This window comes from Malaya genurostris, chromosome 3 (genome assembly GCF_030247185.1).
Source record: "Malaya genurostris strain Urasoe2022 chromosome 3, Malgen_1.1, whole genome shotgun sequence".
Classification (NCBI taxonomy): domain Eukaryota; kingdom Metazoa; phylum Arthropoda; class Insecta; order Diptera; family Culicidae; genus Malaya; species Malaya genurostris.
In genome coordinates, this window is record NC_080572.1 from 210,355,599 (window position 1) to 210,380,486 (window position 24,888).

General features: G+C 35.4%; 3 protein-coding genes across 3 annotated transcripts in view; 1 reads left to right on the forward strand and 2 right to left on the reverse strand.

Moving 5' to 3' along the window:
• LOC131436744 (cyclin-dependent kinase 14) overlaps positions 1-3,574 on the reverse strand; it is a 437,597-nt gene extending 434,023 nt beyond the window's left edge. The window contains exon 1 of the mRNA XM_058605629.1: positions 2,856-3,574. The gene's annotated coding sequence lies outside the window, so the exon portion shown is untranslated. The remainder of the gene's footprint in view (positions 1-2,855) is intronic.
• A 6,133-nt stretch (positions 3,575-9,707) lies between these two features.
• Positions 9,708-13,856, reverse strand: LOC131434186 (transcription initiation factor TFIID subunit 2). Its single transcript, XM_058600840.1, has 6 exons — positions 13,826-13,856; positions 11,928-13,746; positions 11,236-11,859; positions 10,768-11,160; positions 10,049-10,709; positions 9,708-9,985 (listed from the first exon to the last, which is right to left on the reverse strand). Exons 1-6 carry the CDS (start codon positions 13,854-13,856, stop codon positions 9,755-9,757), a joined length of 3,759 nt encoding a protein of 1,252 aa, XP_058456823.1. The 3' UTR covers positions 9,708-9,754.
• A 187-nt stretch (positions 13,857-14,043) lies between these two features.
• On the forward strand, positions 14,044-15,197 carry LOC131436794 (small integral membrane protein 12). The gene is made up of 2 exons (XM_058605710.1): positions 14,044-14,322; positions 14,997-15,197. The coding sequence occupies exons 1-2, from the start codon at positions 14,193-14,195 to the stop codon at positions 15,128-15,130; spliced, it is 264 nt and encodes an 87-aa protein (XP_058461693.1). The 5' UTR covers positions 14,044-14,192; the 3' UTR covers positions 15,131-15,197.
• Positions 15,198-24,888: the final 9,691 nt, after the last annotated feature.

A 24,888-nucleotide genomic window follows, 5' to 3' on the forward strand; every position in this document is an offset into this window, starting at 1 on the left:
TTAGTTTTTGTTGGTCGGATTTAGAGATTATTTCTGTATAAAATGTGCAAAACGATGAATGTAACAATGAGAGATTCTCTGTTTTTACTTTCTCGTTCGATTATTACGGTACTATTAGCAATCCTTCTCTCCAGGTATTTACAGAAAATAATAACTAAAGCTATCATCTTTTAATCTGCATTGAAGAAATTCCCGAAAAAAGCAGAAATATTTTGCAATAATCGAAAGAGAAAGTGAACAAAGAGAATGTCTCATTGTTACATTCGTCGGTTTGAATATTTTATACAGATTTGATAAATTTTTGATTGAGATTGATCTTATGCGTTTGTTTAGACAAGCTTTATCATCCAAATCAAATACGTATTTAAACAATATTAAATAATACGGCGTTTTTTAATCATACGTTTGATGACAACGCTTGAATAATCATTCTTCAACCCATATATGTAAGTTTCAATCGTTTGCAATCGTTCAAATTGGAATAAACGCGTGAAATATATGCAAATAAGCTTCTATTATTTCCGCAATAACAAATTGCAAAAGTAAATAATAAAATCAATAGATTTATTAGGTTTTATATTGGAAAATAGCAGTAGCCATGCAATGGTTGTGTACGCTAAGAATCGGCTGCGAAGTCAGTTGAAACAAATTAACAAAAATGAATACAATGAATCAAATTCCACTAAAACTTTGAATTTAAATAGTCTAGGATACACACAATGTTCAACTAGTTACAAGTCTGTCGTTCCATATTCTATCATTCTCATATAAATCGATTACCTCTGGTGTACTTTATATAAACTAATTGTGTTATAATCGCAGGGAGAATTAGTCATATTATGCTATTAGGTTGCGGTAAACTACCTCTAGTAGCGCTTCGTGATTGACCGATTGGGTAAAAATAAACATTGAAATAGGTAAATTATACTCGGGGAAGCAAATTATTATCACTGAGTAGGGTAACAGAGGTATTTTGGCCACTTCATATATTTTGGCCCACCTAACAAACTATATGGATTCAATCGATCTTAGGTAACCCATGTTGCATCTGTCTGAAGCTAATCACATTAAATTACCTATTGCGGAAGGATTTTTCAAAGATATTAAAACATCTGGTGGATATTTTTACAAAGTGGGCCAAAATAAAATCGATCCTAAAGCGGGCCAAAATACCTCTGTTACCCTATATCTCATTGACTTTCATTAAAGGGTAAACAAGGACACCAATCATAATCAAATGCAGAGCTACTGAGAAAGAAAAGGAATGTTAGTCTGATACTAGTTTAATTTCTAAATAAATGAACTAAATAAGTAAATATAATCATTTCATAATCGAGCTTTCCATATGTCCTGTAGATATGATTTAGGTCATACATTTTTCTATTAAATCGAAGAAGGATACTCGAGTGGTAAATGGAAAGAAAATAAAAAAAAAATCAAATTGTCTCTTCCCGAAGGTTGAGAGAAAGGTATCGATAACTGCATATAGTTCTACGGAGGACACTTTTTCAAAATTTAACATTTGAATTGATTTGAATGTCGTTTTTATAGACTTCAAACGGTATTTTAAATAATTCACAAATTACCCTCTCTATTAGCTATTTGTTTAGGGAGAGTAATACCTGCGATAGTATTCCTTTGAGTCAAGTTTTTCTTTTCTTCAATAAATGCTTCCAAAGAAAGCAATTTACTATGGACATTTTCTATTCTGAAAACATCCTAATTTATAACGTATTCTCAAATTGATATTCCGGCGAACGACCAAAATTAGGTTAAAGCCAGGTATAAATAAACGGTATAAATATAATGATTTTTGTCTATCTTGTAATTATTTGACTGTTTGCTACTTGGGGCCCTACCTTTACGTTTATAGCTGTAAATGAGTTGTCAGAAACCCGAACTAGTACAATGGAGAAACCAAGTTTATTATAACGAATTAAATTTTCTCATTGGCTCAAATAACATATTATTAACAGTCTAATCCTACTGAAATTAAATAAATTCGAAGTTTATGATTTTCGCTCCGATTTGATGATTAGAATATTCCAACAAGGAGTTTCATAAATTGTGTTTAATATTTTGCGCATATTAACTGTTACGTTTGACCAATCTATCCAAAGATAAGTCACCGGATAATTGAGTATTTGACAATGATTACGAAGAAATTTTTATTATTTTACATTTGAATAAAAATACATTGGATTTGATTGATTCCTTTCTGCTGCACAGAACCAGAGAAGAAACTTTTAATTGGAATTTAGGTTTAGCTTGGGTTTTCCATTGATATCAAAAAAAGAACCAAAACCGTTAGTTTTAGCGCATTCTATCTTAAATTGGGTAGAAACTTGACTTTCAATAAAATTTTCATGAGAATTTGGAAACAGTATTGAGTAGCATCAAACAAAATTAAATTTACGAAACTCTAAGTAGGATGGTTAAACCTCAAAACTAGGTTGTTTTTAATATTCGTGTAGTAATAAATACATGGGAAATTCCATGAATTTTTAAATTCTAATAATCGTAAAACATCTGATAATTTGTCTTTGTTTACTTTCTCTTTAAATTATTGTGGAATAAGAATTTCACAACTTTCCAGTATTGAAGGAAACCAGAGAGTTTAGGAGAAAACGGATCATTAATCAATAGAAGAGAACATAAACAGGGATAAACTATTACTTCCTTATACGTTAGTTTGAAAAATTCATCAACAATTTTTGTAAATTGCGTGTGACAGGTATAGAAACTATAGAATAGATCGCTCAGTTCGATTATGGTGAAAAAATATACCAAACTTGCAACACTTCTCCAATACTTATTTTTATATGTGGATGTATGCATATCTAAATAATGATTACCATTCTCTTTTTGCCTTCAACAAATCCCGAAAATGTCTTTCCAAGAAAGGAAAACTGATACTGCATCAATCACCAGTTCCGGTTCAGTGCTATCCCGTAGAAATGCTTCTATGAGCCACCTTGCCGGAAATAAAATGTTACACAAGCACACGATTCAGGATGAAATATTCCAGCTACTTTTAGGCAAACTCTAGAAAATGTGACACTTTTGCTACTATTTTCAATCCACCACGCAATGAGTTCGAATCGGGCTCCATAATCCGTACACTGGTTCGATTAATTGGAACCCTACCGGATTCACTGACAGAATCTTCCTCTCGAAACCAAACTGTTGGAATGAGATGCCTATCAATCCTGTTACTCACTTAATGGATTTTTGATTTGATAGCACTGAATGAAAAGAATGCACCGCGACGGTAACAAGACAACGACCGCTTCCGACTTGTGGACGACCACACTGAAAGGCGACAGGCAAACCTGATGACGGGCACACAACCTACAGCATCACTAGCACAAGAGACATCTCCGCCTCCGTCATAAATCTTATGCACCTAACACTAACAAATTTACACACGGATGTGTCGTGCGACGTTCGGCTGAACAGCCTAACGTTGGTCCGATGTTCAAGATATTTCGTACGACAAATGGTTGATCAATGTAAGAACTTTTGTTTGGCGATATTTGCTGTGAGAAATATATTCGATCACTCGGAATGATGTGCTCTCACTGTCGGTCCAACATAATTCGAGCAGACTGTGAAGTAAAAACTGACCGCAGTCATAGTGCCAGGGATGCCATGTGACTTTTTGGAAAAAAATGGTATACAACGAAGAACCGATGAAAACGAATTATGCAATTTAATTATGGTTAACGATACATACATTTAATATACATGTCTATATTAACCAAAATCCAAGTGATTCCCAATTGATCTTATGTAATTCTCTTAAGAGGCGGGTAGGGTCTAACACTTTTGAAAAATCATTTTTTATTTTCTTTCTATTTTCTGATAGTAAAACATTTCATGAATATTCTGTGAAATTTTGAAGAATATCGGAACAAAATTCAGCAAGTTATGGGCCTTTCTCTTTGCCGATCTCATACTACGAAGAAATAAGAGCTGCGCACACTGGCCCACAGATCTGCTTCGATTGGCATATTGCCGCGAAGCTGAATTACCGGTAGTGACACCTGTCAATGAAAAATTGAACAAAGCAGGGATGTCAGGTTCACAGATTAATCTGTGTTTCACAGATTTTGAATTTTCTGCACAGATTTTAAAAATGCCACAGATTTTCACTGATTTCTGAAAATGATCACAGAGTTTCACAGATTCTGGAAATCACAGATTTTGGAAATCGAGCACAGTTTAGCACCAAAAAGTACTGAGCGGTTGAGGAAAAAGGTACAGAGCGTTTTGATAGTGAGACCTTTTTTATTTGCTCACAAAATTAAATTCGATCTGCTATTAATGGTACGAATAATGGGTAGAGAGACCTTTTTTTTTGCTCACCAAATTGATTTTGAACTGCTCTTGGGGTACGGAAAACGGTCACAGATTTTTACAGACAGGCATCCCTGGAACCAAGAAAAGGAGGATTCTTTCGAAAATGTTCATATCGACAGTAGTGATTTTCAATATTTTTATCGTTTATTTAATAGTACAAATAGATATAGATATTAGCAATAAAAGTACACTCGGAGTAGAAGAAAATCGATTTCAGAGTGATTACTACTACATTTTTTAGTGTAAACTACGATTAAACATTGAAAATCTTCAGAAATGTGTGAAATTGAGTAAGGTTAGGTTTTTGCGGATCAACATTTTTTTAAACCGAAACCAGTGTAATGTTGATTTCTCAAGTACTAGAATGTATAGCGATCGAGTACTATTTATTTTGGTTACTTTATTTGTTATTTCCAGGCATTTGAAAAATGGTATCAAACCAAGTTTAATGCTCTATTCTGAATAAACGATAGATTTCGCACAAGGAATTAAGATCAACATTATCACCTCAGAGTAAAAACTTTTTTTTCAACTTCTACTATGATTTTTCAAATGAATTTGCCCGTTTTCATAAGAAATCGTTGAAAAGGTGAAGAAATTGAAAATTTTTCTGCCGATTTGACAGCTCTTGCTGAGGCTGTGAACCATTTCGCGGTTAATTTTAACTTCTAGTTAAAATCTGACATTCGAGCGGTTAATTTGATGATGTCAAAAATAACCCTGCTCGAGAGCATGGTTATTTTTGACAGATCGATAGTTATTTTGCGACACTGAAAAAAATCCTGCGATGAAAATTCTAATATAAATTCTTTAGTTGAAATTATTTCCAGTGGAAAATAAACCCGAATAACTTTCCGTCCGACAAATTTTGAAATGGGCTGCAGTTTTAGTAAAATTTAACTACTCGACACAAAATACTTGGGTTGGAGATGGGTAGTTCCAATCAACAGTTGGGTAGTCCTGTGGAGAGTCCCACACTCCGTGCGTAAATGCATTTCACATTGTACAAAAAAATACATGATAATTGACTTAAAAACTTGACAAAACATTCTCTAAATGTTTCATTATAACAAAATACAAAAGAAAAAATATGTTTCGTTCGATTTTATAGACACAAACTTTAAACGCGTTTTTCTCGAAAGCAGGTTTTGAAAGTCCGTGTCCATCGTCATTCAAAAACTACTGCACCAATTTTTTTCTAATTTTGCGCACACTTTCTACATATAAAAAACCAGACCCCAACGATTTCCTTTTCGTTGTTTGTTACTATGGGGAGGTTTTACAGCTACAAATTTGTCGATTTTTTCATGAAAAATTGTACTTTTGAATTTAAACAACCACCAAACATTCAAAAAATTTAAAAAAAAAATCCAACAGAAACGTTCTGATCAGTCTGCGCTGAGATACAGTGGACACCACGTGGAAGCGTTCTTAAAAATGCCTCTTCACCGACTTATTTCTCAATATTTTTTCACGGAAAAATTACAAAATGTTCTTCGAATTATGCTTTTTATTATACAAAATATTTGAATATATTTTGTTGAACGATAGTTCTAAAAAAAATTTGCAAAAATTATGATTTTTTTTTCTTCATTTAGACCCTACCCTGTTTTGGCACCAGACTAGCGGTGATGGACTCTCAAAGGGAAGTGAAAAAAATTGTTTTCCTCCTGATGGTCTCCAACTATTCGACTTTCGGTTTGAAATGTTATATTGCGTCTGCACGTGCAATGGCGATTAAGTTGAAAATTTGTGGAATCAATTTTTATGATAGCGCGCAGATTGAAAAATTGTATAATCAAATTTTTCAATTGAAATATTGAATAGGAGTTCCTGCATGCTTCTGTGGCTCAGTCGATTATCAGACGAACTTGCGATCCAACGATTCTCGGTTCAAGTCGCGGTGGGTTGCTACAAATTTTTTAGGGGCTAGGGTCCACTAGGAGATTGATAGTACCTATTATCTCTCTCCGGACAGTACTAGCCTAGATGCCGTGTGGAATCCGGCGGAAAAAAATTAACCAAGAATAGATCCACTGGGTTCCTGCTTCCATGTCGTTAAAGGCGACAATTGCAGGAGTTTTTTTTCCTTTCAGTTATCAGATATTTTCAATGTTTCACTTCTGATTACTCTATTTTACTAAATTATCTCTTCATTCAACCTATCAATTTCTGTCTAGCTTCGGAGAAAGGTTTTATTTGTTTTTTTTTTCTTCCATGTTATTGATTGTCTTTCATGATTATAAATTGAATGATAAAAATCAACTATTGCGCAAATCCGTTGATATTACAAAGTTAATAACAGAAATAACATATATCCGTTATTGAATACATAGTAAAAAACACTTGATACTAATATTTCAAACAATAAATTATTATTTTTCTCGGTAGCCGGCTGCCCAGATCAACCAATATAACCAATTAATAATTTTAATAAATAATTTAAATAAAAAAGTGGAAATAATAAAAAAATAAGACGCGTGTGAAATTTGTTGACCTTTATTTGGTGATTTAAAATGATTTTATAACAACTGTTTAGAATATGCCAATGCAATGAATCAACTATTTTGTCTAAATCCTATTGACTCGTTTATTTTGTATTACGTAATTTCATTTATAAAAAAAAATAGGGAAGTTTTTATTTTTTACGCGATAGTATTGCAAATTTTTCTTCTGTTTCCTCGAATAAGAGATGTGAATTAAGACTTCCCGGGACTTCAATATCGGGTTATTGTTGAAACGTTCAGTCGGGAAGTCAGTGAGTTTAGTGGTGCATCCGAGCATCTTGAAACCGAAACATACTGAGTCACGCGCGAATAATACAGATACTGAAATTTTTACTAACAAATATCCTTCTCCCGTGACACTTGTGGAGTGCGCAGTAGTATATACGGCCTCTAGTAACAACAAGTGTTGGACTAACATCCCTTCCCATTCCTTAGACGATCTACGTTCGGGCCTGGCCGGCGCCGGTACTGATCAATGAATTCTGGGGTTACCAGAAGATGTACCAGAAGGATGATTTACCAGTCCCAGGTCGGATCATCTAGAAACTCCCTGTACAATTTCAGCTAATCCCGATCAGTAACGGAGTAGCAACCAGGGGTGGTCGCTCAAGCTCAAGCTCAAGCTGAAATATTGAATAGGAGTTTCACGCGCTTGATGATAAGGCGATGCTTCGGAGCAAAGTGAAACACGATTTTCAATACTGTTTAATGCAATTGTTTTTTTAACACCTAAAATACCATGCACAGCACCGTTTTTCATAACGTTTCGACTTTAGCACGGTTCGTTTTTGGCGACATAATCGTTTGAACATGTCATATGTATTAGAAAAATTGCAGTATTTTCAAACATAAAACAATTTCACATTTATATTGATTTATTCTGTTTGCAACAATAATTGCTGGAAGAACACAACTTCTTACACCCTTATACAATTCGAAGAAGTTTGTCGAGGTAAGCAAATTTGTGTGAGAAACATAATTTAAATATTTTTCTCGGCAATGGCTTAACTGATTTCTACAAACTTCGACTCATATGAACAGTCCTTTGCTCCCATAAAAGGTTTCTGAATTTTATTTGGATCCAACTTCTGGTTCCGGAACTACAGGTTGATATATGTAATGAAATTAAAATAATGTCACTCATTTTGCTAGTATGACTCGGTTCGATTTCGTCTATTTAACATTCAAATTAAAGGTCTTAAGGTCCCATAAAAACTCCCTGTCTGAGATACAGGGTGATTAGTGTAAAAATTTCACATAAATTTATCGGGTTTTCCGGGTTCACAGATTTTGAGAGTCGACGACCAAATAAAGTTATTGCAGTTTTACCGATATTCGGTTTCCGATTCCGGAAAATACCTAAAAAATTTATGTGGAACGTACTGCGATTTCTCTAAGATAGCTACAATGATTTTCAAAAATTTTGAATCTTTTGAAATGATTAACAATATATTCAGCAAATTTAACTGATTTCGGCTACACCGATTTCCGTTTCCGAAAGTATCGGGACTAGAGAAGTCAAAAGAAGGTCAAAACGAATTTAATAAACAAAAATTCAAATTTAAATAAACTTATGGTCCTATTCGAAATTGGTGAATTTTATCCGATTCCGACTTCCAATTTCGAAATTACATGAGTGATGATAAGGTTTAAAATTCGAACTGTCATAAAGCTATTGATAACATCAATTCAACTTGGGTTAACATGTAATAAACAGTTTATTTCCACAATAAAATCAGCCAGAACAAATGTATTCTTCTTTTGGCTAGACCAAAGTTTCAATTCTAACCAAGCAGAGATCATTCACGCAGAAAAACTGAGCATGTTTAAAATAACAAAACAGTTAGTAGATTTTTAAATTTGATTTATATTTATTTCAAGCTAGAATATGATTGTTACAAGCCAATTTCTCCCTTTAACAAAAAACAATGATCTCTGTTTGATTAGAATTCAAAATGTTTAAAACCTAACGAAAAATATATTTATTCTGGCTAAGCTTATTGTTGAAATAAACTAACTATTTATTACATGTCAACCAAAGTTGAGTTAATGTTATCGGCAATGTCCTTGTTAACTGAATCCTGCTATACCTTTATAAAAAGAAAAAAACTTGGTTCTTCTATTTTGACCGAATCGTTGGAAGCTAAAAAAAAATTACTGTGGTTTGTGAATAATTCGATCGTGAAGCAACGGAAATGACGAAACGGTTAAATGTCTTAAAAAATTTCAAAATTAAACATAATTGTTTTTTAGGAATTTTAAAACAAATATCAGGTGTACAACTTTACTTCCGCAGTTTTCCGATAGCTGGCTGTGGCGGCTGATGACTAAGTAATGATATTTCAAATTAGCATAGAAAACTCGTCATTACTGCACCATACACGTTCGTTAAAATATTATTTTGTAGTAATGATACTTTTAATGATCGTGTAAGGTCCGCTATACAAATTTGGAATGTCATTACTTCAGTAATTCTTTACAAAACCATAATAATTATCGTGTAAGGGTTGCTAGGAATCATCATAAATCAAATTTTTAAATCTTGTAACAGTTGTTATTTTGAACATTTCCAATTCCTCTGCTGAGTAGCCAGCCATTTAATCCCGTAAAGTTAGGCCCGGATTAGTACTTAATTGAAGAAAAGATAAACAAACTTGCCTATATACCTATTTGAAAAATTCACAGAATTCAAGTAAATTATTTTTGGGCGAGACGAAGTTCGGCGGATCAGCTAGTTATGTATAGAACCACAGTGATGACGTTTATAATGAATGAATAAATGATTAATTTGAATGGTAACCAAATCTTCCCAAAATTTATGCTAAAAACGAAATAATGTAGGCTGTACCAAAATACATGTATATATTTTATTTCCTCATTGCATTTTACAACGTCACATCCAAAGTAGTTGGGTTGCTATCCCTACTAGAACTATCTGCCGAGCTCAACGTTTCCTGGGTGTCCTCTTTGATTGAACGCACCGCACTGGAGTCCTTTTTCTCTTTACTTTTTTCTCGTTCTCTGTCACGATCTTTATCTCGTTCTCGATCCTTGTCTTTGTTGTGCTTATGTTTGTGTTTGTGCTTGTGTTTCTTCTTTTCTTTCTTTTTCTTTTTCTGAAAAAATACAATAATTAACAAAACGAAAATAAAAATAAACTTCAAAATCTGGAAGCTTACTTTGCTGCCGTCCGATTTGCCACTGATACTTGCTTCAGATGGCACCGTGAGTACTGGTTCCGACGAATTACCAAACATACCCGGCTCGAAACCAGTTGGGCCAGTAACCGAGCTGCTGGTCGGAGTTATTCCAGGCAATGAAATAGAGTTGTCCGAATAGAAATCCGATTTCGATTTTTTCAACAAAGGTTGCTCGGTGCTGACATGGGACATTGAGTTGTTGTCTTCGAGATCGATTATTTCCTCTTTTAGTTCTGGTGGTTTTTCCGTTTCCACAATCTCCGTTTTAATAGTGGAGTCAACAGTTTCCAGAATTATATCTTCTCGAATGTCTTCCAACATCGGGGATCCTGGACGGCTTTTCGACAGAAGCAGCTCAGTCGGTCCTATGTCCATAAGATCCAGCGGTTTAATATCCAACGGACTAACAGATCTAGCCCGTTTTGGTGGAAAGGGATTCAATTCAAGTTCAACAGATTTTTCTCGCTCGGGTTCTTGATGTCGGTCAGCTACAACAGCAAAAGAAGAAGCCAGTTTTTGGGGCTTCAATATTGCCGCCAGTTCCGGATTCGGCAGACAAATAGGAACGCGAACGTTGTACAGAGTGTAGTATAAATCCACCATATCGCAACGGAGTCGCGTGTCGTGCGATAGCAAGCCACTGGAAGAAAAAGGCATTAAAACACTTGTTTCACAGATTCACTATCATTCAAATCAACTTCATGTTATTCCAAATTCGAAGAGCAAGCTCCTCACGATCCAACCGATGTCTGTTACTTTTATCAAAGGGTAGATTTTCAATTAGCAATCGCCCCAGTTTGTGTCGAGCCATCGGATCCGGATCAGTTTCCAGCAGATCAATTAAATGCTCCAAATCTTCCCAGCGTCCATCGATTTTGACGAAATCCACCAAACACTCCATGGCAGCAACACGCACATCAATGTACTGTCCGTAGGCCGCGTAACTGCGATATATTTTCGGATTCGTCGGCAGATGACCGCACTTCTGCAGTTTGCGAATCACCTTCAGACAGGCAATCGATACTGTGTACTTGTACGAGGGAAGATGTTTTTCCAGATTCAATATTCGGGTGACTTCTTCCAGGACCAATCTGCGGGCAAGATAGAGTATTGGAACAAACATTTTAAAGAAAGCTCATACAAGCATCATTCGATAAAGGACTTACTTTGCATCCGCCGACAAATTCTCCGATGTGAGTGCCATTCCCTGGTGCACCACAGAAATTACCGGAGTGATTGAGTTTCCAAGTGCTTCTACCAAAGCCGCCCGGTAATAGTTATCCGAATAGTGGTTCTTTGTATTATCATTGTACTTGAATAAATCCAGTAAAAACCGAATTACTTCCGGCGGAACAATACCGTGTGCGGTTCGCAAACCTGCCATTGCTACCGGTATTGTTTTCTGTAGGAAATAATGCTGGAAGTTGGTGAAATTGTTCTGCCGGATGATGTGCGGTGCACTAAATGATCCGAAAAATTTTTTGAATATGGTTAGCATCGCAGGAGGACCCTGCCAGGAGGTGACCATTGCGTTGGCAACCTTTGTCAGGCAAATAGCCGCTTTGCAACGAACTTCGTAGAAAACCTGTTCATTCTCGATTGTATCCGTGAGCGCTAGGCGCGTTGCAGGGGAAGCATACTTCTCCAGCGCATCGATTGCTTCCAACTGAGCGGTGACATCACGTTCGTGACGCAGTTGGAACTGCCACTGGAAATCGGGCTGCTCAATGTGAACCGAACGCAACAAGGTCATTTCGGGGTCCAAACGAATCCACAGCACAGGAGATTCGCTGAAATAGGTGTTGGAATAGTAAGCATATGTGTTTAATTAAGGAAATAAATAAGACAAAAGACTTACTCCATGGGGGAAAGATCCATATCGACTTCCTCTCCGGTACATAATGGAATTTTTTTCTTTTTATTTCTCCTACTTTTCGAATGACAAGTTATATCCGCCTTCACAACAATATTTTCGATCTGGAGGGTGTGTTTAAATGTTCCATCCAATTCCTGCAGCTGAATTAACAAAGGACCCACATATTTCCGAACCCCCTTCTGATTAACAGCATCCTGGCGAATTTCAAGCTCAATAGTGTTTCTCTTTCGATTGAACACCGATGTCATCGTAAACTTCGCGTGCCCACCCGTTCGAACCCATTGATCGATGAAAACTGCCATATCCTTTCCGGTCACCGTGAATATGGCCTTGGTGAAAATGTTGGTTGAAATGTGCAAGTGATGCCACAAACCGCTACTGATTTTCGTCGAAGCAGCATTCGAAGCCAGCGCTAGCTGTTTATTGAACACTTGCAAAAGCAATTCCTGGCCGATTCGATGTTCCAACATTCGTATTACCAAATGAGCTTTTTTCCTCATGATTTCCACATACTTTGGAGAAATAGTGTGCAAATTTTTGATCGGGAAGTAAAACGGATTATCGTTGTAGGCTTTAGCGGGCGCTGCTGGTGATTGATTGATGCTGGAAACCGCCGGTGGAGCTGGCGCTTGGCTGCAATCCAGGATAATTCCTCCGAACTTTTCCTCGTATTTTACCACCTCAGCCAATTCATCCCGAATCCACCCACGATAGGCATTGTTGCCGAAGCATTTCTTAGAATACAAACCGCACATGTACTCAGCAATTCCACGAGCCAACCAAGCATCAGACCAATTTTGCATAGTGATGAAGCAACCGAAAAACTGTTCTGCTATAGCTTTGGACATTACCTTGCGCGAAGTAAAGGTCTGATCGATGATGGCAATCGAATGAAGTAAGTGTGTTGAAAGAATCGTTAACGTTGCATATGCATTTCCGTCGTTATCGATTTCGTCAACGAAAACCTGTTTGTAACAACTGAACGGATAACGTTGGGTTAGTGCCTCCTCATAGAATTCGAAAGCTTCATGCATATAGCGAACCGTGTTCTTCAATAGTGGCATCAGCTGAGGTAAACAGAAATGCGTTACTTCGTGCATATGTGGATCAACATATATTTCAAAAGGACCAACAGCCAACGCAATATTGGGAGCTGAAACCGGAACCGATACAGTATAATGATAAGTTTTTCTTCTCAGGTCAGGAGTCATAACGACTTCCACCAATTCTCCGCAAGACACGGCAGTCATATTCTTATCAACTGTGAATTCCAACTTCCAGGTACATGGTTCTGCATAGCTATCCACACATGGGAACCATAGTCTCGAAGAATTCTCATGACCGTAGGTGAACATATGTGCCGCTCGCTCTTCCATAGTCCCTTCGCCATCAGGAATAACAAAATGCACTCCACCGGAGGGATCCTCCAGTGAAAACTCGATTCCAACGCGTAATCCACGGCCTTCTCCTATCAAGTGTGATGCCTGTTCAGGAATAACTATAACCAGCTCACCGGCATTATTGTCCGGATCTGTTTTTTTCGCTGCTTCCAGATGACATTTTGAAAATACATCCAAGGATTTGGACTTTATTTCTCCCTGACATATGTCGAGGAACGGGTCAAAATAGTGAAAAGTTGCCTCATAACTGTCGTTCAATATAACTCGATAAATACGGCATTGACGACAGTTAAGCCGAATTATTTTCAGAACTTCTTTCACCGGAACAATCGTCAACTCCACAAATCCAATAATACTTTTTCGCTCGAAACTGATACCGGTTAAGCTGAGTATTTGGTGCGCTGTGCAGGACGAAAAAACACAATCAAAATAAACTTTCAGACAAACAAATTTTGATTGATACTTATAGTTTAAACGGACGAACAGTATCGGCAGTTTTTTCACGACGCATCATTGATAGTTTTTATGCAATTCTATGCGTTTTTAATCGCAAATTGCTAAATAAATCACACCAAAACTACTTGTTTACATTCTGCACGATAGAACGACGCCACCCTCCGAACATGGAATACAATGTATTAAGACATAAGACTAATGTCAAAACCGACAGCATTCATTTATGCTAGCTGTCAGTGAAGTTGTCAAAAACAGCCGGTCAGAAAATAATTGAAACAACAAACAAAAATAGATTACATCTTACGATAGCTGCACGCGGCGCTTATTAAATTTTATCGTATTAAACTTATTGTGATTCTATGAAACTTTGAACTTAAAAAAATCTGTAGAAATGTGGCCCGTTTTACTGAGTTTTCTACGTTCTAGAGCTCCTTACGTAACGCTACCGATTGCCGCGGTAATCGGTATTATTGGATACAACATCGAAAGTCTAATTTCGGATAAATACACTCCATACAGCCGTAAGAATACAGATATTATATTTAGTTTTAATGATTGAAAGTTAATTCAACCGAAACTCGTTTTTTTTTTTTGTAAATAACGCGGTTGCAATTTCAGCTTTCAGTGGATTTTGACCATGTGGTTAGGGTCCGAGAAAATTCGAACGCAGGCCGGGCAGCGATGTACCCAACACCAAAAACCCATCTGCAGAACTATAATACTTTGCCAAGCCGCTTTTATTAAATTCAAAGACATTATTTTCATAGTATTAATGATTATTTTGTGTTTTATAACCTGTGCAAATTTCCACTAGGCCTAAGATTATGCAGTCAAGCACCAATTTCATGATATTGAAAGATACATTTTGGTCTTGCCCTTCTCATAAAGGAAGATTATGCAATCAATGTAAGAACCGACTTTAAGAAATAGTTGGGCTGAATTTTACAAACTTACATCGCCACTAGGCATGGTCGGTGAAATTATATTTTAATCCTGCATGTTGTGGTAATCAACGGTTACAACTTATAGGATTATAAGAATATTTGTTTTAATTACTTATCGCCTAGTCAAGATATTTTGACTTCTGAATAAGTCTGACAGGTATTGTCAGCAATACCAGTAATAGATATCGTAATTTAACACAAATAAAAAAAGAATTATGCAAAATACTAATCCACAAAATGTGTCATTTCAGCATCCATTGAAGAAAAACGAGTTGATCGAGTAACGGACGATCTGCATTTAAAGGATGCTACACATGTGGAAAAACTTGTCTACAAAGAGAATGTTCTGGGAAGAAACCTTTCTCCGTCGCTCGAGAAAAAATAGCTGTAAAGATTTTATGTTTTAAATAAACAATGTGTAAATAAAGAGTAATTGAACGATCTAAAAATAATATCATACGTCGTCGATCATACAGTCATGAGAAATATTATGCTTCATTCATTTAACATAAAAAATAGTCGCAATTTTTTAAAGCGAATTTCAGAAGACTCACAATTAAGGCAATTTCAGAAGCACGTTTTGCTATTTTCGCGTTTTTAGAAAGGTTATGTAATCATTGTGAAAACCGAGTTTTGAACCGAGGCCCGTATACCATTCAACTCAGTTCGTCGAGTACGCAAAATGTGTGTATGTTCGTATGTTATTAACGTTCTTTGCACTCACTTATCAAGGAGAGCGCTGAACCAATGTTCACAAACATAGGTTCAAATGAAAGGTATAATTGCCTCATACAAAGTTCATCATTTAGATCCGATTTCCGGTTTCAAAATTACAGTGTGAATAGTATTGAAAATTTAAAACAGTTATACAAAGCGGTTTGCATCACGAAAATATATTTCAAAACGGCTCAAATAAATTTCAGTCGACGTGCCTTGTCAGTTGACGGCCAAGCAAATCGACTTCGGCTATACCGATTTTCGTAAAATTTGGCATGATGCATTTTTGGCCATTTTAATAACTTTTTTTTAATATGTGTGTGTGTCATGTCATAAAAGTCTATCATATTTCCTCGTTTTTGTATTTGGAAGTTTATTCGATGTCAATAAAGGCTACGGTATATAACATCAAAATTGTGGCCATGACATTTTCCATAATGCATAACCTAATGAGTAATAAATCAAATAGACCACGACAAACGTGTTGTAAATTTACTTCAGTAGCATCGAATTTACTATGAGTGAAGCTAGGGATGTCGTAATATCGATCGATTAATCGAGTAATCGATTAACAACCCAGATAATCGAGTAATATTTAATCGATTAGCTTAAAACTAATATTCGATTATTGAGCTAATCGAATAGTTAAAAAATTCCCATAGTAATAATCGAATGAATAATCGAGTAATCGATTAATAACCTAGATAATCGAATAAATTACAATCGATTAGTTTCAAAATTATACTCGATTATTAAATAATCGAGTAATTCGAAATTTCCGACATCCCTAAGTGAAGCAATGAACACGAGATACTAATTATAGTTGTCATGAGGTGTTCGAATTAGAGATGTGCGCCGCCGCGCCACGCCGCCGCCGCTGATAATTTCGACACGCCGCCAATTTAAGAAAAAGATGATCAGCGCGCCGGTTATCCCATTTGAATAGTGCCGCCGATAATATTACATCAGCCGAAAAAATGATTTTATCAATGTGGAAAATTGTTTACAGTTTTCATGAAAATTCATTGAAAATTACAGTACACTCACTTTCTTCCTACTTATACTGAAAATCAGTACTACCGTTGTCAACCGAAGCCAATGTCATTTGATTCAAAGTCTATTTTCTGTCTTTATTTAAAAGGTTTTGAGCTATTGGCACATTATCGCAACATTATCGGTCGCGACATCTGAAAATGAAAAATGGAACCAAGAAAAGGAGGGTTCTTCCGAAAAAAATATATAATGTTAGGTTTTTTCGGATTAACATTTTTTCTAGAAACCAGTGTAGTGTTGATTTCTCGGGTACTAGAATGTTTAGCGATCGAGTACCATTTATTTTGGATACTTTATTTGCTATTTCCGGGCATTTGAAAAATGGTATTGAACAAAGTTTCATGCTCCATTCTAAATAAACGTTAGTTTTCGCACAATAAATTAAGATCAACGTTACCAACTCAAAGTAAAAACATTTCCTTCTATTTCTACTATGACTTTTCAAATGAATTTACCCGTTTTTATAAGAAACCTTTACAAATGTGAAGTAATTAAAATTTGAATTTGTTAATTTGATATTATTTTTGATATCTGAAAGAATTTGAGCGCCAAATCGATTTTATGTTAATTACATACGTACAAAAAGATATACTTATTTTTTGAGTTGATTAAACGATTTTTATACATGATAATTATCAACTATGTAAAAAGCGATTTGAAAAATAGTTCCGAATAAAACTTCATATTTCTTGCTCATAATAAAAAAAACCCTTTGTATATGAATGAAATATTTATTTAAACAATAGTCAACCATCTCCAAATAATCGCACTTATACTCATCTCAATTTCTCTTCTAATTCGATGCATTCGAAACCATTTACCATCTCTATTCACTACGCTGGCTTTAATGGATCACATAAACATTAGGATCTAGAAACCAGTGAAACCAGATTGTAGGTCGACAAAACAATAAGATAGAGAAATTGTCCTGTGTGAATCAATATTCAAATTTTTAATATGTTTATAATTAATTACGCCGAATCGCGCCGCCTCCGCCGCCGATGTTTTCAGGAAATAGCGTCACGCCGATTCGCCGCCGCCGCTGGTCAAAAAGACGTTTCAGCCGCCGATGTTGACAATTTTGATCGGCGCACAGCTCTAGTTCGAATTGCTACTTGGGCATTGCTGCATTTCCTTACAACAAAATGATAATAATTACTATTTTCGGATAATTTTCCAAAAACGAAAGAACGGTTCAGAACAATTAGTTTTTCGATAGAATTAGGAAATTCTGAGCCGTTCTTCAAAAGAACGGTATCGCCCATCTCTAGTTCAGATCATCTACCAATAACATCCAGGATTTTAAATAAAGCAATGATTTACGATTCAACGAAAAATCGGTAATTGCCTCTTACTCCTTACTAATTGATGATGCTGAAAATTGTTACTCATATTTGGGCTAGTAATATTTCTTTCCGGTTTTACATTAATTTTCACGATTTTTCCGGGAGAAATGAAATTTTCGACTTTTTCCCTTTCACTTGCCACCCTGATTTGTGCTTGATGTGTATACCTACACAATATTAATACATGGTCGATATATTTGTCAACCTACAGTGCTGCCAATTGTAGAAACAAAAGAATAGGATTAAGCGAAATGAAAAAAAAGAATATACTTACTTCCTTCTTGATAATCGTTGAGTACAGTCGTGTTTTCGATCGTCCGAAACCCTTGCTGAAAAGTATAAAAGAAAGTGTTAATAAAGGATAATATAACTGGCGACGAGGCGGATAATTTTTTTCTCAAATAAGCGCTTGGTGAATATTTAGCACAGAAAAAGTGATTTGATGTTCCCACGATAGTGAAAAACAGTAGGCGTGATTCAGACAAAAATTGGAAAATTTCGGATTGTCAGCCATAGAGAGAATTGTATTTCATCGGCGTCCTTTGGTTTGGCGGCCATCGTGATAAACGATCCGGAGAAAATTCAACCACAGACTAACAGACAGGATACTCAAATTAGATTCTTCAATCATTTTAACGGTCATTTCGAATATTCCTTTATTTGGGACAGTACTCACATGTTTCATGATGGCGCCACGTTACCCTATCAAAAACATCCTGTCTGTCATCTAGACTGTGTTTATTTTTTTCATTTTCCAACAGAGTTGCCATTCATACAGAATTACCTGTAATGTATTGATTTGTATACGTCCATGCGAATTTCATGCAGGATACAGATTTAATACATATTGCCTAAACTATATACATAATTGTGCCTACTTCTCATCCTCCAACGCAATACAAAATCGAACCCATTTTGTTACAATATTTACTTGCTTCTGGTCTGCCGCCACTTAATTTCGGGTGAAAACTACCAACACAATAAAAAATAGTCTAGATGAACAACTTTGAGTCGAATAAATGGTTACCTTCCAACATCGCGAAAAAGTTAAATATATTATCAATGTAATCTAATAAATTATTGTGACGATTCATTTTCAAATATTTTGATAAAATCAGGCATCCCTGCGAGCAGCTGATCAGTGTTGACAAACGAGGGGAAACCAACAAGTAAAAAAACTTTTACATAACACAAGGGGTGTACAGATAGTAAATAGTTCGCGCAGTACAATATAGGTGGAACTAGTGCATCACAAAAAATAGTTTTTATAAGAATTTACTCATACTGTCATGTCTGTTAGTCTGTGATTCAACGTGTTTCAGCGACTTCGGTTTGTTTCAAACATTATTTTTTCTGGCTGTTAGGAAATTTCCTGATTTCAACGCTGCTCCTGCACGAGGACGTTTTCGCAGACATTTTGCATCACGGTATTGAAAAAAAAAAAAAAAGTGCAGCTATACAATTAGCAGCCATTGTATTTTAAGGGCGGATTGGAATCCGATGGTGTTTCGGTAAGCCAAAAGCAAGATTTAAGAAAAATTTTCTTAAAAAAAAAAAAGTTGTATTTTTTATAATTTTTTATTTTATTTTACTTTCTTGTGGAGTACATATATTTCTTTCTTAATAATTTTCAAAGGAAAATTTGAGCAAATGGAAGCAGGTTTCATTTGAGACAACGAGCAGAACAAAGGCTGTTACAATACTTGAACAATATTTTATTGTTCTGATATTGTTACTGTTGGTTGATAAAGACAATTATTGTTCCTAATAATAAGAGTGTTTTCTTTTGATAGGTATTCAAAGTTTAAAAAAAGTCAAGCAGAGAGTGTACGAGTTTAAAGAGGAAACACACTAATCGGAAAAAGTATTTCGGAAATTTTGATGATAAGTAACCAGTGGATTTTTTTAACTGAATCATAATAGACAGCTGGCAAAGGCCGGACCACGATTTTTGGTGAGTCATTTTATACTTATTTTATAAAAGTGAGACCAATTGATTTGAATATTTCGTGTTTTTTTCTCCTTTTTGCATTTTGTATTGATATTTTCTTAAATATTATTGCGTCATATTTATATATTTATATTTATTATATATTTATTTTACCACGTCTTCAACCCATAGTGTTCCCTGAATATTTTCGCAAGATTTTTTTTATTTCATAACCATGAGTTTGGCATCCACAATAGAGCCATACCGTAAAGGTACCTCCTTCGGGGATTGGGCCGAGCGGTTATCTTTTACGTTCGAAGCCAATGAGGTGGCTGAAGCTAAACAAAAATCACATTTCATGAACTTGTGTGGGCCATTTGTTTATGCTCAATTAAAAATGCTGTATACAAAAGACGCTCTTATAGCAGCAACTTATGCTGATATAATTAACAAATTAAAACAAAAGCTAGATAAGACGGAGCCAGACCTGGTTCAACGCTTTCGGTTCATTAGCAGGGTTCAGCAACCTGACGAATCAGCCGAGGATTTCGTACAGGCAATAAAATTGCAAGCGGAATTCTGCGGATTTGGGGAATTTAAGAACCTGGCGATACAGGATAGAGTTTTGGCGGGTCTTAGGGATGAGAATTTAAAACAATTATTGCTAAACGAGGAAAAGTTGACCGTGGAGACAATGGACAGATTCATTACAACATGGTGCATGGCGAAAGATAATGCCCGTACCTTGAAAGTGAATAGTTTTTTCCCAAACTATGGAACGGTTTCCACTCATAGTCAATATGGTCCACCTGAAAGCATAAACTATATTAAACGACCAGTGCATGAGCGTTTAGGTGACAGAGGTTACAAATATAAACAAAATAGGGAAACACAGTACAATAACAGACCCAGCACCAACAATTACAATAAAAACACACATGAAATATTTAGAAACAATAACAAATACAGTCATAACACAAATAATAACAGATACAAACCTCACGATAACAGGAATAGTCAATACAAGGACAATCAATTTGATAAATTTAAACGAAATTACAAAGATATGATTTGCGATCATTGTGGGGTAAGAGGTCATATTAAGAGAAAATGCTTTAAGCTAAAAAATTTAAAAAGAGACGCTGTAAGGTTTATAGATACAGTAAAACCTGGAACTAGTGCAGAGAAAGACCTGACTTCTCTTATGAACCGGATGACGACAGATAACAGGATGGACACGGACAGTGAGGAGGAATGGAATGAGTGGAACTCAGGTGATTTACAATGCATGCATGTTGAGTCAACTTATAAAATAAGTAAACCCTGTTTAATTGATGTGTTGATTGATAATATTTTTATAGAAATGGAAGTAGATTGTGGGTCTACAGTTACGGTAATGGGTTTTATGCAATACAAAAAACTGTTTGATAAATGTCTAAACAAATGCAATACAACTCTTTTAGTAGTAAATGGTTCTAAACTAAAAATAAAAGGAGAAGTAAATGTTTCGGTGAAACTAAATGGTTTGCAGCAGCATTTAAATATTTTGATTTTAGATACAGACTACCGTTTTATACCATTACTGGGTAGAAACTGGTTAGATATTTTCTTTCCTCAATGGAGGCAAACATTTTCGAACAAATTGATTATAAACGAACATATTAACAACATGAGTACACCCAATGGTGATATTTTTATAGATGAAATCAAAACTAAGTATTCTGAAGTGTTTCGGAAGGATTTTACGACTCCGATTAAAGGTTTTGAAGCGGAATTGATTCTTAAGAAGGAAATCCCAATTTTTAAAAAAGCTTACGACGTACCCTTCAGATTGAGGGAGAAAGTTTTAATTTACTTAAATAAATTAGAGAAAGAGAATGTGATAACGCCGGTAAAGACCAGCGAATGGGCATCACCTGTGATAGTAGTTATAAAGAAAGATGACCAAATTAGACTAGTAATTGATTGCAAAGTTTCGGTAAACAAACTTTTAATACCGAATACTTATCCCTTACCTTCTGCTAACGATTTATTTGCTAAATTGGCAAACTGCAAAGTTTTTTGTTCACTTGACTTGCAAGGCGCATATACACAGCTAGCCTTAACAGAGCGGTCTAAGAAATTCATGGTAATAAACACTATTAAAGGTTTGTTTACTTATAACCGGTTACCACAGGGTGCATCTTCTAGCGCCGCAATATTTCAACAAGTTATGGATCAAATACTGAATGGTATTACTGGAGTATATTGCTATCTAGACGACGTACTGATTGCGGGTGAAAACCTGAATGATTGTCGTGATAAACTGTATTTAGTTTTGGATAGGCTTGCGAAGGCAAATATAAAAGTAAATCTAGAAAAATGCAAATTCTTTGTTTCTCAATTAAATTATTTAGGACACATAATAAGTGAAAAAGGGTTACTACCTAGTCCAGAAAAAATATCTACTATTCAAAGAGCAAAAGTGCCTAAGAATGAGAATGAGTTGAAATCCTTTTTAGGATTAATCAACTATTATAATAAATTTGTTTCTCATATGTCTTCCAAATTGTTTTATCTTTACAATTTGTTGAGAAAAGATGTAAAATTCGTTTGGGATAAAAATTGCGAAAAAGCATTTCAAGATAGTAAGCAATCTTTGATATCAGCGAACATACTAGAGTTTTATGATCCCAGGAAAGAAATTGTGGTCGTGACCGATGCCTCAGGCTATGGTCTGGGTGGTGTTATTGCACATGTGATAGATGGCACAGAAAAGCCAATTTGCTTTACTTCTTTTACGTTAAATGACGCGCAAAAGCGATATCCAATTCTTCATTTAGAAGCCTTGGCTTTAGTTTGTACAATTAAAAAGTTTCACAAATACCTTTATGGGCAAAAGTTCATCGCTTACACTGATCACAAGCCATTGATAGGAATATTCGGCAAAGAAGGCAAAAATTCAATATTTGTAACAAGACTTCAAAGGTATATTCTCGAATTATCAATTTATGACTTCGAAATCCAGTACAGGCCTTCTGCGAAAATGGGTAATGCGGATTTCTGTTCGCGATTCCCATTAGATCAGTCGGTTCCCGTAGAATTAGATCAAAATTTTATAAGAAGCATAAATTTTAGCAACGATTTCCCAATTGACTTTGTTATTATTGCCAAAGAGTCAAATGACGACATTTTCTTAAAACAGATTATGACTTTTATGCGTGATGGTTGGCCGAAAAAGTTGGACAAACGCTTTTTAGACGTTTATGCCAATCAGAATGATTTGGAGATAATTGACGGATGCGTATTGTATCAAAATAGGGTGGTGATTCCACATAAAATGAAAAGCGGGATACTTAAACTTTTGCATGCCAATCACGCGGGAATGGTTAAAATGAAACAGTTGGCAAGAAAACAAGTGTACTGGTTTGGGATAAATAAAGATATTGAAAATTATGTTACAACATGCGAAGTTTGTAGTAGCATGGTAGTAGTGCCAAAAACAAAGGTTTTGTCTCATTGGACACCTACTACAAGACCTTTTAGTCGAATTCATATCGATTTTTTTCATTTTTCTCACCACACTTTTTTATTGATTGTTGATTCATTCTCAAAGTGGTTGGAGGTAGAATGGATGAGGAAAGGCACGGATTGTGCAAAGGTGGTGAAGAAATTGGTAGCTTATTTTGCTAGATTTGGCTTACCAGATGTTCTGGTTTCTGACGGCGGTCCTCCATTCAATTCATACTCATTTACAAACTTTTTAGAAAGGCAAGGAGTTAAGGTGTTGAAAAGTCCACCATATAACCCTTCAAGCAACGGCCAAGCCGAAAGACTTGTAAGAACAACGAAAGAAGTATTAAAAAAGTTTTTATTAGAGCCGGATTTGGCTAACGTTGATATGGAGAATCAGATTAATTTATTTTTAATGAACTATAGAAATAATATAGTGACCAGCAGCGGGCAATTCCCCTCTGAAAAAGTTTTTAGTTATAAACCAAAGACGATGCTTGATTTGTTAAATCCTAAATGTCATTATAAAAATTATTTAAATTTGCCACAGTCCCCTGATGATGAAAGAAATGATTTTCCTAAAATCAACAAGAGGTCAAATGACAACTTGGATGATCTGATGGAAGGGGATACTGTTTGGTACAAAAATCATCATCATCACATACCTAACAGATGGGTAAAGGCAACCTTTTCAAAACAGTTTTCATTAAATACTTTCCAGATTTGGCTTGGAAACGTGGCCATAATGGCGCATCGCGAACAGATTAAACCTTACTACCAATACGACCCGGATGCAAGGCCGAATATCATAATGATGCCGGGTATACAACAGGAGAGGCGCGACGACATACAAAGCGAGGAGAATTTATACGGGACCGAAAGCGGTTCGGAGGAAAACCTGTTCCGGGGATTCTCGGAACAAGATCTGGCAAAGGCTGGACGGAAAAGGAAAGCTTCAACGGCGAACTTGCCGGGAAGCTATTTAAGACGCTCAAAGCGCCCTCGAAAGCGGAAAGATGATCCTGATTATTTCTTTGATTGATAAATTTAGTAACACCAACTATTTCGAACATTAGTCCATTCTGAACATGAATTTCGGATATTTATATTCATTTATAAAACATTGATGAATTATTTTGGATGAATAAGTCCATTCTGAACTTGTTTATTAGAACAATAAAATTATAATATGTAATGTAAATATTTAAAAATATAATGTAAATATTATAAGCAAAACTCTAATAAGGGAAGAGCTGATGTGTATACCTACACAATATTAATACATGGTCGATATATTTGTCAACCTACAGTGCTGCCAATTGTAGAAACAAAAGAATAGGATTAAGCGAAATGAAAAAAAAGAATATACTTACTTCCTTCTTGATAATCGTTGAGTACAGTCGTGTTTTCGATCGTCCGAAACCCTTGCTGAAAAGTATAAAAGAAAGTGTTAATAAAGGATAATATAGTGCTAAAATGCACATTACTAATTATTTTTTTTTTTTTTATTCAATAATATAATATAATATTAAGGCACACTGCTTAAGCTCTAAGATGCCAAGGGTATTTACTAATCTTAATTATCGTCTAACTTAAAACTAGAGT

Bases quoted from the DNA above. Each gene is read 5' to 3' on its own strand.
- LOC131434186 (XM_058600840.1), bottom strand. From the start codon at position 13,856: ATGCGTCGTGAAAAAACTGCCGATACTGTTC. The intron at 11,161-11,235 runs GTAAGTCCTTTA...TCTTGCCCGCAG, and splicing joins AATTTGTCGGCGGATGCAAA to ATTGGTCCTGGAAGAAGTCA. The intron at 9,986-10,048 runs GTAAGCTTCCAG...GTATTTTTTCAG, and splicing joins GCAAATCGGACGGCAGCAAA to AAAAAGAAAAAGAAAGAAAA.
- LOC131436794 (XM_058605710.1), top strand. From the start codon at position 14,193: ATGTGGCCCGTTTTACTGAGTTTTCTACGTTCTAGAGCTCCTTACGTA. The intron at 14,323-14,996 runs GTAAGAATACAG...GTGTCATTTCAG, and splicing joins TAAATACACTCCATACAGCC to CATCCATTGAAGAAAAACGA.